The sequence below is a fragment of the Leptodactylus fuscus genome, chromosome 5 (assembly GCF_031893055.1).
Source record: "Leptodactylus fuscus isolate aLepFus1 chromosome 5, aLepFus1.hap2, whole genome shotgun sequence".
Lineage (NCBI taxonomy): Eukaryota > Metazoa > Chordata > Amphibia > Anura > Leptodactylidae > Leptodactylus > Leptodactylus fuscus.
Window position 1 is genome coordinate 169375659 of NC_134269.1, and position 14458 is coordinate 169390116.

Consider the following 14458-nt stretch of genomic DNA (forward strand, 5'->3'; position numbering starts at 1 on the left):
ACCAGTCAGAGAAAGGGACACAAAATCTGGTGCAAACTGGTTTATTTAAAAAAAAACAGCAAAATAAATAAACCATCACATAAGGTACAAAAAAATAAGCAAAATAAAAAACAGCCTTAACATCAGGCAAAACAGAACTCCTGCTCGTCCGAGCTCTAACTAATACAGAAACAAGCTAACTATATGTGTGGCTTATTTCTAGCCATATGATCAAACAAAGAACAAGTCCTAGTTTGATCTCACCAAAATCAGCTCTCCAAGACAGACCCAGGCACCTCCTCTCCCTCCCAGAAGTACATGCCCTTCAGCCTTATATGGCCCAGTAATGAGCCTTAGAACCCACACCTGGGCTGAAGACTACTCCAGACCCGCCATGGAGCACCCGCCATGGACCGGAACCATGGAGGAGATATACCCTGACTCCAGCACTCTGCCTGTCACCTTTTCGCACCACCTTCCAAAAGCCATAACTGTTTAGTTTTTCTCCTCACAGTCATATGAGGGCTTAATTTTTGCAGGATAAATAGTACTTCATAATGGTAATATTCCACCAAACTGGAGAAAAAAAAATCAGAATAGGATGGAAGTAGAAAAAAATCTCAAATGTGCCATTGATAATCTTTATGTATATTACAACCGATTGAGAATATTTAGAATAATGTAAATATCTCTTTCTATCGCCATATTGTAACACCTGCAACATTTTTACATTTCCATGTATAGTGCTGTGTAGTGTAAGGGCTCTTTTTAGTGGGGCAAGTTGTAGTTTTTATTAATACCACTTTGGGGAATGTATGACTATGGTCGTGTGTAGTACAACCACAGTAAGGCTAGGCCAAGGATGCCTTCAATAGTCCATCATGGCAACAATGGCCAAGCATTATAGGTATCAATCACTGTTGTTAGTGGCGGGTGGACAGGTGGATAATACAGTTGTCACCCACCTAGTATGGAGAGGGCTCAACTCCTGAGCTTCTTTCATACAACCTTACAAACACTATGATACAATAGTAGGTCATTTGTCAATAAGGGTTCATTTCTCATTACTGGCCACGTGGTAACAGCAAAACCACACAGCTAGTAACAAAAGTAGACTATAGATCAATGTTTCATTTACTTAAGTGAAAAGACCCATAGCTCCAACCTAGAATGTGGCGATGATGAGGCTGGGAACTCCATGTAGGAGGCTTACTGATAGGTCCAAATACAAATTAGCATTACCATTGCAGGAAGAAAATAAGTGATTGTACGACAGGGCCTGAGGGATAGGGACAAAGGGTAGGGACTCCAGAAGTCAACAGCATGTCACATGCCTTTCAGTCTATGCATGTACTGACATATTGTGTTGGCCGCTGTGTTCCTCTTTGCCCCCAGTACGGTGGAAAGATTCTCTTCTTCCTGGACGGAGCTGAAGCCTGGGAAGAAATCTAAGAGTCTCTTGGAGTGAGCGAAACTCGCAGTATCGCCGAAGGAAGTGGATCATATCATACTCCTGGTCACACTGCACGCACATATTTCATCTATCTATAAAAAACTATATTATTATATTTATTATATTTATGTCTCAGTCTACCTCTCTATTGATCTATGAACCTATCTGTTTACCCCTATATTATATCTTATCTCTCTATTGAGCTATCTATTTATGAATCCATCTATAGATATATTCCTATATTATATCTTATCTCGTGATTGATCTATTTATTTATCTATAGATCTACCTCTATATTATATCTTATCTCTCTATTAATCTATCTATCTACACTTATATTATATATCATCTCTCTAACTATGGATCTACCCCTATATTATATCTTCTATCTATCTATCTATCTATCTATCTATCTATCTATCTATCTATCTATTATATCTTATCTCTATTGAACTATCTATTTATGGGTCTATCCCTATATTATATCTTCTGTCTATCTATCTCTCTATCTGTGGATCTACCCCTATATTATATCTTATCTCTCTCTCTCTCTCTCTCTATCTATCTATCTATCTATCTATTATCTATCTATCTATCTATCTATCTATCGATCTACCTCTATATTATATCTTATCTCTCTGTCTATGGATCTACCTCTATATTATATCTTATCTCTCTATCTATCTATTATCTATCTATCTATCTATCTATCTATGGATCTACCCCTATATTATATCTTATCTCTCTATTGAGCTATCTATTTATGTATCCATCTTTAGATATACTCCTATATTATATCTTATCTCGCGATTGATCTACCTATCTACCCCATATTATATCTTATCTCTCTATTAATCTATCTATCTACCCTTATATTATATATCATCTCTCTAACTATGGATCTACCCCTATATTATATCTTCTATCTATCTATCTATCTATCTATCTATCTATCTATCTATTATATCTTATCTCTATTGAACTATCTATTTATGGGTCTATCCCTATATTATATCTTCTGTCTATCTATCTCTCTATCTGTGGATCTACCCCTATATTATATTATATCTTATCTCTCTATCTATTATCTATCTATCTATCTATCTATCTATCTATCTATCTATCTATCTATGGATCTACCTCTATATTATATCTTATCACTCTATCACTCTATCTATGAATCTACCCCTATATTAAATCTTATCTCTCTATTGATCTATCTATCTATCTATCTATCTATCTATCTATCTATCGATCTACCCCTATATTATATATTATCTCTCTATCTAGCTATGGATCTGCCTCTATATTATATGTTATCGCTCTGTCTATGGATCTATCCCTATATTATATCTTATCTCTTTATCTACCTATCTATCTATGGATCTGCCTCTATATTGAATCTTATCTCTCTATTGATCTATCTATTTATCAATTTACACATTGAAATGAAGGGATCCGTATGGCAGCCATGAACAACGGCGTGAAATGCTGACGTGTGCATGTAGTGTAAGGCTGGTGTCACACACTGTCATTTCTCAGTAATCCCCCCTCCTCCATTCCTTAGTGACAGCAGCAGTGAATGGCCTGAGTACTGGCCCGGGGACGAGTCTCCATGGCTGTCACTATATATAGTATGGGGGACACGCCGTCTGCTATGACGTCACTGTAGAGTGTCAGCTCTCGGGGCGCACACACAGCTGTGTCTCCGCCGCTCTACAATGACGTATGAGCAGGAGTATACACACAGGCAGAGCGCAGGGAGCTGTGAGGGCGGCCGTGTGACGCGAGGGTTAATCCGCTAATATCGTGATTAATGAGCGCTAATGCCATTATTACCTCCTCATTGAGGCGCTTCCTGCCCCTGTGGGGTGAGGAGAAGGAGGAGGGAGGACCGGGGGCGGGGTTAGGGGCAGGTCGCAGCACAAGCCCTGGGGACCGGGGCGGGACTGGCAGGGACGCCGCTGCACAGGCTGCTGGAGCCGCTTGTACTCAGCAGCCGCTTCCCCCAGGAGTCTGCCTTTCATCTCGCCGCTCCTGGCGCCTGCAAATAGCCTCATTCCGTCTGCTGCCTCCCCCTCATCCCCGGCCCCCTCCCCCTCCCAGCGCCTGACTCCCACGGACTCAGCCTGGATCCCTGCATCCCCAGTGGCCGGCTCAGAGCTCATTACCCTGCGGAGGAAGAGACACAGAAGTGGATAATTGGCGCTGGGGCCGAGGGCTAATCGCGACACTTCACCCTGCCGGCAGTAACCCACTGACAGCTGTGTGACCGGGCGGCTGCCAACACTGGTGCCGCCCGGCTGAGGGGCTGCAGAGGCTCCGGCCAATAAAGGGTTAACGCCGCCGGGAATCTCGGCGGCCTCTTACATATATATATATATATATATATATATATATATATATATATATATATATATATACTGTATATATACATATAGATAGACTGAGGGTCTATACGTGTATACAACACACTATATATGATCGATACAGACATATATCCCGCACATGATATATAGTCAGCGCATAGAAACTCTATGGGAACACTGCAGAATATTCTCTGTATCTGACCCGAGGTATATGTCAGTGACATATCAGAAAATATCATCATTATCATGAAATATGCAGAATACTATTACGATTGTGCATTCATCAGACCTTATAAATACTATATCTATATATATATATATATATATATATATATATATATATATATATAATGATGTCATAATGCATCCTATGGTTTGCTATATAAGGGGGTGAAGTTTTTTAGTGTCGAACAAGAATAATACTATTGCAAAAAGCTATCTATCTATCTATCTATCTATCTATCTATCTATCTATCTATCTATCATATGCAGTCATTCCATTACTATGTCCTATATACTACTGCCTTATATATCTATTTAAATCCAGTGTTATATCATGTAAAAGGTTATATATAAAAATACATTGGATCGATAGAACGAAAGACCAGAGACAGACGTATAACATTATATGTGAATTCACAATATTACAGGCACTGTAACCATTGCAGCTGTTATCTATCTATCTATCTATCTATCTATCTATCTATCTATCTATCTATCTATCTAATATATATATATATATATATATATATATATATATATATAACAAGTATATATATCCTATCTACTATAGTTACATACATTTAATACATTAGTATTCGCGGGGCCTAGTTTTATATGTAATATATAGACATCAAAATACAGGGTATTATTATGGCCCAGCTGACACTGGGAATGTCACTATAACACTGTATACAGGGTCCGTGGGCCGTGTAGTTCTCATAAGCGCTACAGCATAGTTGGCTTTTACATTTGCATTATACAGTACCTAGATGTTTGACGGCCTAACAAGTGTAGCACTGAGTACATATATATATATATATATATATATATATATATATATATATATATATAATACAGTGTGCTAAAAACATAGAACGGAGTAAAGAACATATTGTAATCCTAGCAGTTACAGTAAATGCAATGAGATCTAATATACAGCCTATAATAGCAGTCTGCAGAATCCAGCCTGGTAATTTTGATGTCGAATACATAATCCTATTAATAATAATCAGATTCCATATATATATATATATATATATATATATATATATATATATATTTATATATACTTGAGAAGATACATCTAAAGTGGTGCAGTATGCTACAGATTATAATATATATATATATATATATATATATATATATATATATATATATACACACACACACATATCATTATGGGGTTTTTAGGGGATTTCTCTCTTGTTTCTGCTTTCTTGTACTGTCCACTAATCTCGGGTTATAATCTACATGGTATCCCCCTGTATTCCTTTAACAACACAGTACATAACATACGTAGCTACCCCTCCAAGTGCCAGGTACTTGAGCTGCCAGGAGACATCCTAAAGTGGGCTATTATAGTGTAATTAATTGTAAGACAGAATGTTAGAGTAACACATTAGTATAATTGTCGCACAGAATGATTATGCAACAATTATGGGATATTATAATTGTGGGATAATTATGGAATTCATTAATCATGTAAGAAGAGCAATTATTTTTCAGACTGTTTTCTGATACTAGAGATAGGCGTCCTCATTGACCAGGCCTGGCTGGGGCTGGCACTGCCAGGGGGTGTTATTATTTTATGCTGTGACATTGGGTGACAGTAACAATGAGCTAGATTTCTTCTTTCCATATTGACATGTAGGATATAATTTAGTAGAGGAATCCTGGAGACTTCAGCCGGCTATCCTAGCAGGCCCCCAGACATCAAAGGCCCCCCCTGTCCTTATAGTCAGTGACATATCAAATGTATGTCTATCAGTTAAATGCCAAGATGATACTTAAAATGTTTACATGTAGACACATGAAAACATTACAAAGAAAGGAGTCTTTAAAGCGGAGACTAGAAAGAGAAAATTGGTTATATGAGCTTCCTCTTCATATAATCAAACTTAATTACCCAAGTGACTTTTCAGTTTCTTGTGATTACAGCCCTACAGGTATCACTAATAACACAGCACAGTTTGCAGCCTGTGTAATTAACTCCCTAACAAAAACAGTCCCAGAATCAGTGCGCCCCAGCCAATCAGCGGCCGAGGAGCCGTGACGTCACGCGACCCGGGCGTTTCCTGTTGGTTGTCAGAGAAGCTGCTTTCAAAAGAGGAAAGAAAAAGTTTATTGAGTTTCCTTGAAGTCTGTGCAGCCTGCAGGATCTCGATCTCAGAGCTAAGAGACGCTACACTGCTGGGCTACCTTCATCACAGGGATCTTGTCCAGGAAGGGAACTTTGTGGAGTTCCCTTTAAAGACCAACATGTCTTCGCCTAGGAAAATTAAGGAGGATTTAAGCTCCGATGAAGAGGGCTCTGTCCATCCTCTCCATTCCCCATCGGAGGATCACAAGATCAAGGTCTCCAGCCTGCCCTTTAGCGTGGAAGCCCTCATGGCTGATAAGAGGATTCCTAAGGAAGTGTCCCATCTACGTGGCTTGGAGACTCCAGGAGCAAGTAGCAACCCAAGACACCTGCACTTGGGGGTCGGGAGCAGAGAAAGCCCCAGCCCCCCAGGGGTTACAAAAAACTTTGATACTTCATCTGTGAAATCAGAAAACTCAGAAGATGGGACTGCATGGGTGAAGGAAGGAGGCAGCTACTCTCCTCCACCAAGTAAGTTCATGCCACATTCATGTTCCTGGTGCCATAGAGATGTATATCTCCAGCACAAGGCTCTGGTTTCATGTACGAGTCTCTGCAGTCCACTCAGACGCTTTCATCTTCCTAATTGAAGCTGGCTGCTCTGCATGCCCTGATATCAATCCCTCAATAACTATATTCCATCAGCATGTAGACTGTGTGCTTTGTCAGGCTGCGCTAGGCTCTGGCAGTGAATGGGTTAAGCCCGATCCAAGCGCTTGTTATTACTCAGTCACAGCTCTTACAGGTCAGTTCTGCAATAGGTTTATTTTACATGATGGATGAGCTCTGTTTGCCTTCAGTAGGACAAGACCTAGTGTGTATTGCCTGATCCATAGCATACAGGGCACATACACTTACTGTATCAGCTTCAGCATATGTACAATACCAGCAGCAGGGCTATGAGTATATACAGTATATACTGATGGCTCAGTGTGTGACAGTCATCTGCCACTAGCTCTGAACCCCTTATCTCTATTGCAGTTCTGCTCCACGCTGCAATGACTTGGCTGGTGTGTGGCAGATGAGGATCATGAGATCCGGATGTTTATTTAAGATCTTCATGGTATCTTCAGATGAGCACTTCAATACATGTGTTTGTTGAGGATTGAAACAATAAAGGGATTGTTGAGATGGTTTGTGGTGTAGAGTTAATAAGCCACTGAGAAGAGGAGACATGCGGCTTGCTATGCCTCTCATGTACAACACTAGTCCCATTCACTTTACAGCATCATTATCCACAATAAATGTAATTACAGCAAATGCCACAACTGAGATTGACACCAACTGTAAACGATGGTTAATGCAAATCTCTATCTATCTATCTATCTATCTATCTATCTATCTATCTATCTATCTATCTATCTATCTCTCACTCTGTCCTACTGAGGTCAGAGCTGGACTTGTCTTGCACTTCTATGGGACTACATTTTCTGAAAGATACTCCAGTAGATTTGCTCTCAATACTAGTTAAAAAGCGTAGATGGCATTTAATATGGCAGCAAGAATACACCTAATAACATCTGCTACTACATTTCATCACTCTTTATTGCCACCCCCAATCCCATCATCATGTACAAGCCTAAATTCCATTATATTAGTCATTTCCTTCTAGACAGATTTCAGAAATCTGATTTACTAAGCTGTCATATTCACCCTAAAGTGAAATGATGTCAAAACACAGTCAGGATTTAACCCATAACCTATCACTTGCATAGGGCATAGTGCAATTCTCTGAACACTAAAACAGGGAACATGTCAGCTATAGCAGAAAGTATAGGCATATTATATTCTTAGGAATGGGAGAACAACCTATAGTTTGGCAGTCTGACTTGTATATATGGCAAAGGGAATTTTGGGGTACTTCTATGTCTTATTATTAGGGTAATACAATGTACGTGCACTTTTGAGCATATATTATATACACTACAAATGCCAGTTATAGGGTATGCTGAGAGTCCTAGTTTGATACTATTTGCAGAGTCAGAGTTGGAGATTACTGGGTTATACTATGGCCCTGTAGATTCTGCATCTGGAACTTAGTTCCATCTGTAATGGGAATGACACATAGATAAGTGAATGTCTCTGACTATACTAGGTGAAGGACTGGGTCCTGATGGGAGGATTGTACACCTGCAATGAGGCCTGTAACAACTTCCTGCTCCCTGACATCATTGATACCTGATGCTCAGTCAATACCCCCTCCCCATTCTTCATCATGGAGTCAGACAGAGGAAAACACTGACACTTATATAATGATGATACATTACAGCCCCATGGCGCACCGATGTCCTTATATACTTAGATTTCAGTATATATCACTTTATATAATTATTGAGTATTATAAGTGCATCGTCCATGTAATAACTATTTAGTATTTCTCTATATAACCCATAAAAATCTGCTTTCCACAAACCGAGAACCAGATCTTGTTAAATAAATCCACAACTATGACTATAAATGACTGAGGACATTATTTCATTGAGATTGACTTGAAGGAATAATCTAAAGAAAAGAATTAAATGCGATTAAATACAAGCAGGTTAATAATAAAGCCTTAAGAGAGCTTAGTCTCTAAGACACCCTGGAATGTTCTTAAAATGAAAAGCTGTCACATAGAAACAACTACAAAAATTGTTCATATTCTTTTATTCCTTTGGAGTCTGAGGATATAGAAAAAATGCATAGAATTATCGTTTCATTACGGATTATTGATATTCATCATCAATGTATAGGAGAAAGAAGGCAGAACATAATGGTTAAACATTTGAGAATTTTAAAATAGGATCATAATGCTGGAGTCATTTATTTAGTCTTAAAAATATATAAAAAAAAAATAAAAACACCTAATAACACTAGCAATAAATTAGGATTTAGTAATATTATGTGAGATAAAGTTGAAAGAGGGCAACATTTTAATCAGAAATAAAGATGTCAAGATTTATTACTTGTGGTATTATTATTAGCATTATTATTATTAGCATTATTATATCTGAATTTCATTTTAATTGCAATACTTGATTTCTAAAAGGATACAAACTTATTTAATTTCAATAATAATAATAATAATAATAATAATAATAATAATAATAATTGAAAGTCTGCTAAAACTCATTATTGCATTTATACATTGAGATGTTCATTTAGTTTAGCTGAATTGCAGCAAATTTTTACCAAAAGTAAAAAACCTAAAATGGGATAAAAGCCACATCAGTCAGTAATAGACTGAAGTTTGTGCTCGTTGACCACAAGACATACAGATAGATTCACTTATTTGTTGTCCTACATTATTTAGATTCCTGATTTTTATGTTTATCTTTCTACTGATCCAAACTCTTGGATTCTTCCATATAAAATTGTATCAAAATGAATTAGTTTTTATAGAGATTTTTGGTTCCTATTTCTGGACTAAACACGATATTCCCAAAATGTCAGGAAGGTGATAAAAGAAAAAAGGGCAAAAATCTCTCCTTAAATCTATATAACCTGTAAAGTTCGACTTAGGTGTAAGTTATCTATTTATAATAGATCAATCATATCTGATAAATAAGTTATTACATGTACAAATAGATCTGAGTATTTAGCGAACTTAGTAATGAACCTCTTCATTGAGCTACAGACAAATATTAGACGTGTCAGTCCTATAAACTCTATAGAGCTCGGGAAGTTTCTTCTTTGATGTTTTATTAGCGGAGCCCATTGATGAGTTACATTGTCAATCCCTATTAAATCGTGTCACATTGTAGACGACGGGACGATCTTTTCTTCAGGATTGCTTTAAGAAAGCTGGAAGGTGCCCAAGAAATGTGTGTGGCCCCAGTAATTAGTAATGCAAGTTTACAGGGCTCTAGCTGTCATCCCACATGAGATAGAAGATTCCTATGGTGGAAAGGAAAATAAAAGCTCAATTCTTTCTACCTATTTAATTTACTTATTTATCAATTTATCTATTATATCTATTTATCTAATTGTAGGATAGATAGATAGATAGATAGATAGATAGATAGATAGATAGAATAATATAGTGATAGATAGATAGATAGAGTAATATATAGAAAGATAGAATAATATAGTGAAAGATAGATAAATAGATAGAATAATATAGTGATAGATAGATAGATAGATAGATAAATAGATAGAATAATATAGTGATAGATAGATAGATATATAGATAGAGTATGCCTGCATAGATAGATACCAAAAATTAGACAGTTCTGCAGATAAATAGGTGAAAGAGACTGGGTATTATATAGATAGATAGATAGATAGATAGATAGATAGATAGATAGATAGATAGATAGATAGATAGATAGATAGAATAATATAGTGATAGATAGATAGAGATACATCGATGTAGAATATTCTAAGAATACAGAAATAATATATAAAATTATATATATTATCACATTCTAATTTTACAATGCAAACAATTCAAATTTAAATGTATCTAGTAATTTTGAGATGAAGTATATTATTTTTATGAAAAGCTTACTGATAATAGTAATATATCTGATTTATGTTTTCCCACATAATAATTTTAGGCCTGTTTTAAATGTTCTAGCAATTAATATTAAAAGCTATTAAGTGACTAGAAAACTCAGCTCCATATAAAGCCTATATGTGAACGTCTACACAGAAATATCCATCTATCTGAATATTAAAATGACTTTGTGGTGTGTGTATGGCATCCATATGACCTGCCTATGTATTTTACAGGACACCTCAGCCCCTCCACCTGCACCCTGAGGAAACACAAGACCAACAGAAAGCCCCGCACTCCATTCACCACTTCCCAGTTATTGGCCCTGGAACGTAAATTCCGCCAGAAGCAATATCTCTCCATAGCAGAAAGAGCTGAATTCTCAAGTTCATTGAATCTCACAGAGACCCAGGTCAAAATCTGGTTCCAGAACCGGAGAGCCAAAGCCAAAAGACTGCAAGAGGCTGAGTTAGAAAAACTGAAGATGGCAGCAAAGCCCATGCTCCCCCCTGGCTTTAGCTTGCCCTTTCCTATTAACTCCCCTATACCTGCTGCATCACTGTATGGCTCATCCTACCAGCTCCACAGCAGACCGGTTCTCCCTATCCCTCCTGTAGGACTCTATGCTACTCCTGTTGGATACAGCATGTATCATTTATCTTGAGATGACTCTATACAGAAGATGGGAATGGACTAGTGTAAGGACTTGTTGGGCCTGCCTATGGCCCCTACCTGCCAAAGACTCTCTGGATATTGTCACCCTTGTGATGTAGACCTGCTCTCACAAGTGCCTTATAGCCTGTGTTGCACATAGATCAGTCATAAAAATGGGATACTGAAAGACACTATGTAGCAAAGGAGGAGAAGTGAAGTAGTAGTATTATTTTACAAATCAGTTATTTATGATAGGGTCCTATAGATGCCCCTAGAACTCCGTGCCTTCACATTAAGGGAGCCATTGGTGTAAAAATGTACATAGTAAGGACAAGTCAAGAAGGAACCAAAGACTGTACTTAAAGCTTATTATCAATGTAGAATCACCAAATATAACATAAGACCCTGTATCATGTCTCCCGAATTCAGGGAGTGGGCTTTATTCTTGAGGCCTTGTCTCTTATTCCTGGGCAAGGGTTAAATCATGTGCCTTAGCGATTCCTGGTGCCTCACAGATTATCCCTGGTGTAAAGGACCAATATATTGTATCACAGTTGTATTTACTGAGGGTTACTATCACCGTCTTATAGATTTCAGTCACTCATTGTGCCTATTGCTGAGGCATCTTCAAGCAGATTTCTAAGAACAATTTGTACATTGACACAATCAAATCCTGATGAATAGTTTGTGCATTTTTTTTGTTTTACTGCTGAAACTCACGAACCACTGACCCTTTTCTCATTCTCATCCCTTTGAAAGGGACATCCTGTAAAATGTTATATATTTTATTAAAGAGTTATAATTTCATATATCTCTTATTTGTAATTAAATTAAAATCTTGTTACAATGAATCCCAGTGTTGTCTTGTGTTGTGTAGCACAGTAGTGTCCGGCCCTGGTCTAAAGTCATTCAATGAAGGCAACTTATTGCTTAGATACACAGTGTCGAAGGATATATTATTATTATTATTATTATTATTATTATTATTATTATTATTATAGAATATATATATATATATATATATATATATATATATATATATATATATATATTCCTCTCTCATTTTCTATTTCCGTTTATTGTACGTTTTTATACACCTTAGACGAGACCACACAACTGACTACATATAAGCATATATCTCAATTTTTCATTTCTTTTTATAAGATGATAAAACATATTATTATATGACATGTAGTAGAAAGCAGATAAAACCATAATAACCATAAACGTGTCTAATGGTTTTTAATATATTTCGAAATAATATAGAAAGTTTGCTTGTTTCATGAAAAGGTACCGATAACAGTAATGTATCTTATTGACGTTTTTCTCCACACGGTTATTGTAGGCTTGTATTAAAATTTCTAATATTTGGGAACTGGATGGATTAAATATACTGGAAAACAAAGCTTTATATAAAGGTAGTTCTTACAATTAATAACAACAATAATTTAAAAAATGACGCTAATTATAAAATTAATGTTCTGCTATAACAGTAATATTTTTTTATAATTAAACAGAAGACGAGTCTACGTTGATGTAGATATATATATATATATATATATATATATATATATATATATATATATATATATATATAAAGACGGACACTGGATGACTAGACGTAGATGAGTATAGTATAGATACGGAAATTAAATGATATAACGCTCAGCCAAGTCAAATGAACTCTTCTAGACTTCGTGACAAGGATACTTATACATACATATGTGTGTGTATATATATGTGTGTGTATATATATATATATGTGTGTGTATATATATATATATATATATATATATATATATATATATCGTGTGTGTGTATATATATATATATATATATATATATATATATATATATATAAAATTTGTGTGTATTTAGTTATATACGTTTATCGATGTATCTGGAGCATATCGGACGATGTGGTGTGTTTTGCATTTGCTTGTGGTTTTCATTGTACATGACTGAGGGGGCTGACATTACAGTGTGTTCTGGGTCCCTCCTCTATATCAGTCATATGGCACTGTGCACATACTGTTTGTATTTTGCGGTTGTGTAAAGTGAGCCCCTCCTGCAATGCTTCTCATCACGTCAATTATCCTTCTATTTCTTCTCTAATCAGTCCTATTTTCTGCCATGATTAGAGATGGCCATGATTAAAAGCTTTTCATGTAGCCAGGCATTCCCCAGCAGCATGTCACAGTAATAACTCCATCTCCTGCACCATGACCTCACCGACGACGTGCTATTACTTATTATCATTATTAGATTTTCTAATGATGCACTTACATTAATTGAACTAAATCGTTTTATGGGTCAGGATGACAAGTGAATGAGAAGAAGAGCTCATCTCTACAGTGATGGATAATCCAGTGCCTGGAGGAGAAGCCAGTGATAGATCTGTCACTATGAGACAGCAATGTTGTGTCCTGTGCTGCTCTATTCTGACAAGGGAACCTGACACTATAGATAGCTATAGGGGAAGTGATAGATAGATAGATAGATAGATAGATAGATAGATAGATAGACTAAAAATTCTAGAAAAAAAAACTGATTAATACCTTTCTACATTAAGTATAGGTATCATATATCTATGTATTAGCTATGCTATCATATATCATATATATATATATATATATATAGAGAGAGAGAGAGAGAGAGAGAGGATAGATATAGAAAAAATAGGTAGATAGCTACTCATATTTTTCTTTAGAATTGTTAGTTATTCATATTTATCTATGTGTAGACACTGTAGGTAGACAGCTATCCATATTATTTTCTTTATTTATGTCTACAATCTACATATATATATATATGTGTGTGTGTGTGTACTTTGTATGTATATGATATATATAACATAAATACATTCCTAATCTATAGCTTTGATGTGATATATATACACACGTATGTATGTATGTATATATATATATATATATATCAGTGCTGTAACATATATATATATATATATATATATATATATATATATATATATCAGTGCTGTAATATATATATACACACTAAATATATATATATATATATATATATATATATATATATTACAGAAATGATTTTTTTTTTAATGAGATTATATCCTAATATGACCTGAAATAACGTCCTGCAAAGTGTCAACCCATTAGGGAGTAAATCTCAAAAGCAGACCTAACAAA

At 36.0% G+C, this 14458-nt stretch overlaps 1 protein-coding gene across 1 annotated transcript; it reads left to right on the plus strand.

Annotated features, from left to right (window-relative positions):
* Positions 1-6185: 6185 nt before the first annotated feature.
* On the plus strand, positions 6186-11924 carry MSX2 (msh homeobox 2). Its single transcript, XM_075276365.1, has 2 exons — positions 6186-6634; positions 10877-11924. The coding sequence occupies exons 1-2, from the start codon at positions 6283-6285 to the stop codon at positions 11302-11304; spliced, it is 780 nt and encodes a 259-aa protein (XP_075132466.1). The 5' UTR covers positions 6186-6282; the 3' UTR covers positions 11305-11924.
* Positions 11925-14458: the final 2534 nt, after the last annotated feature.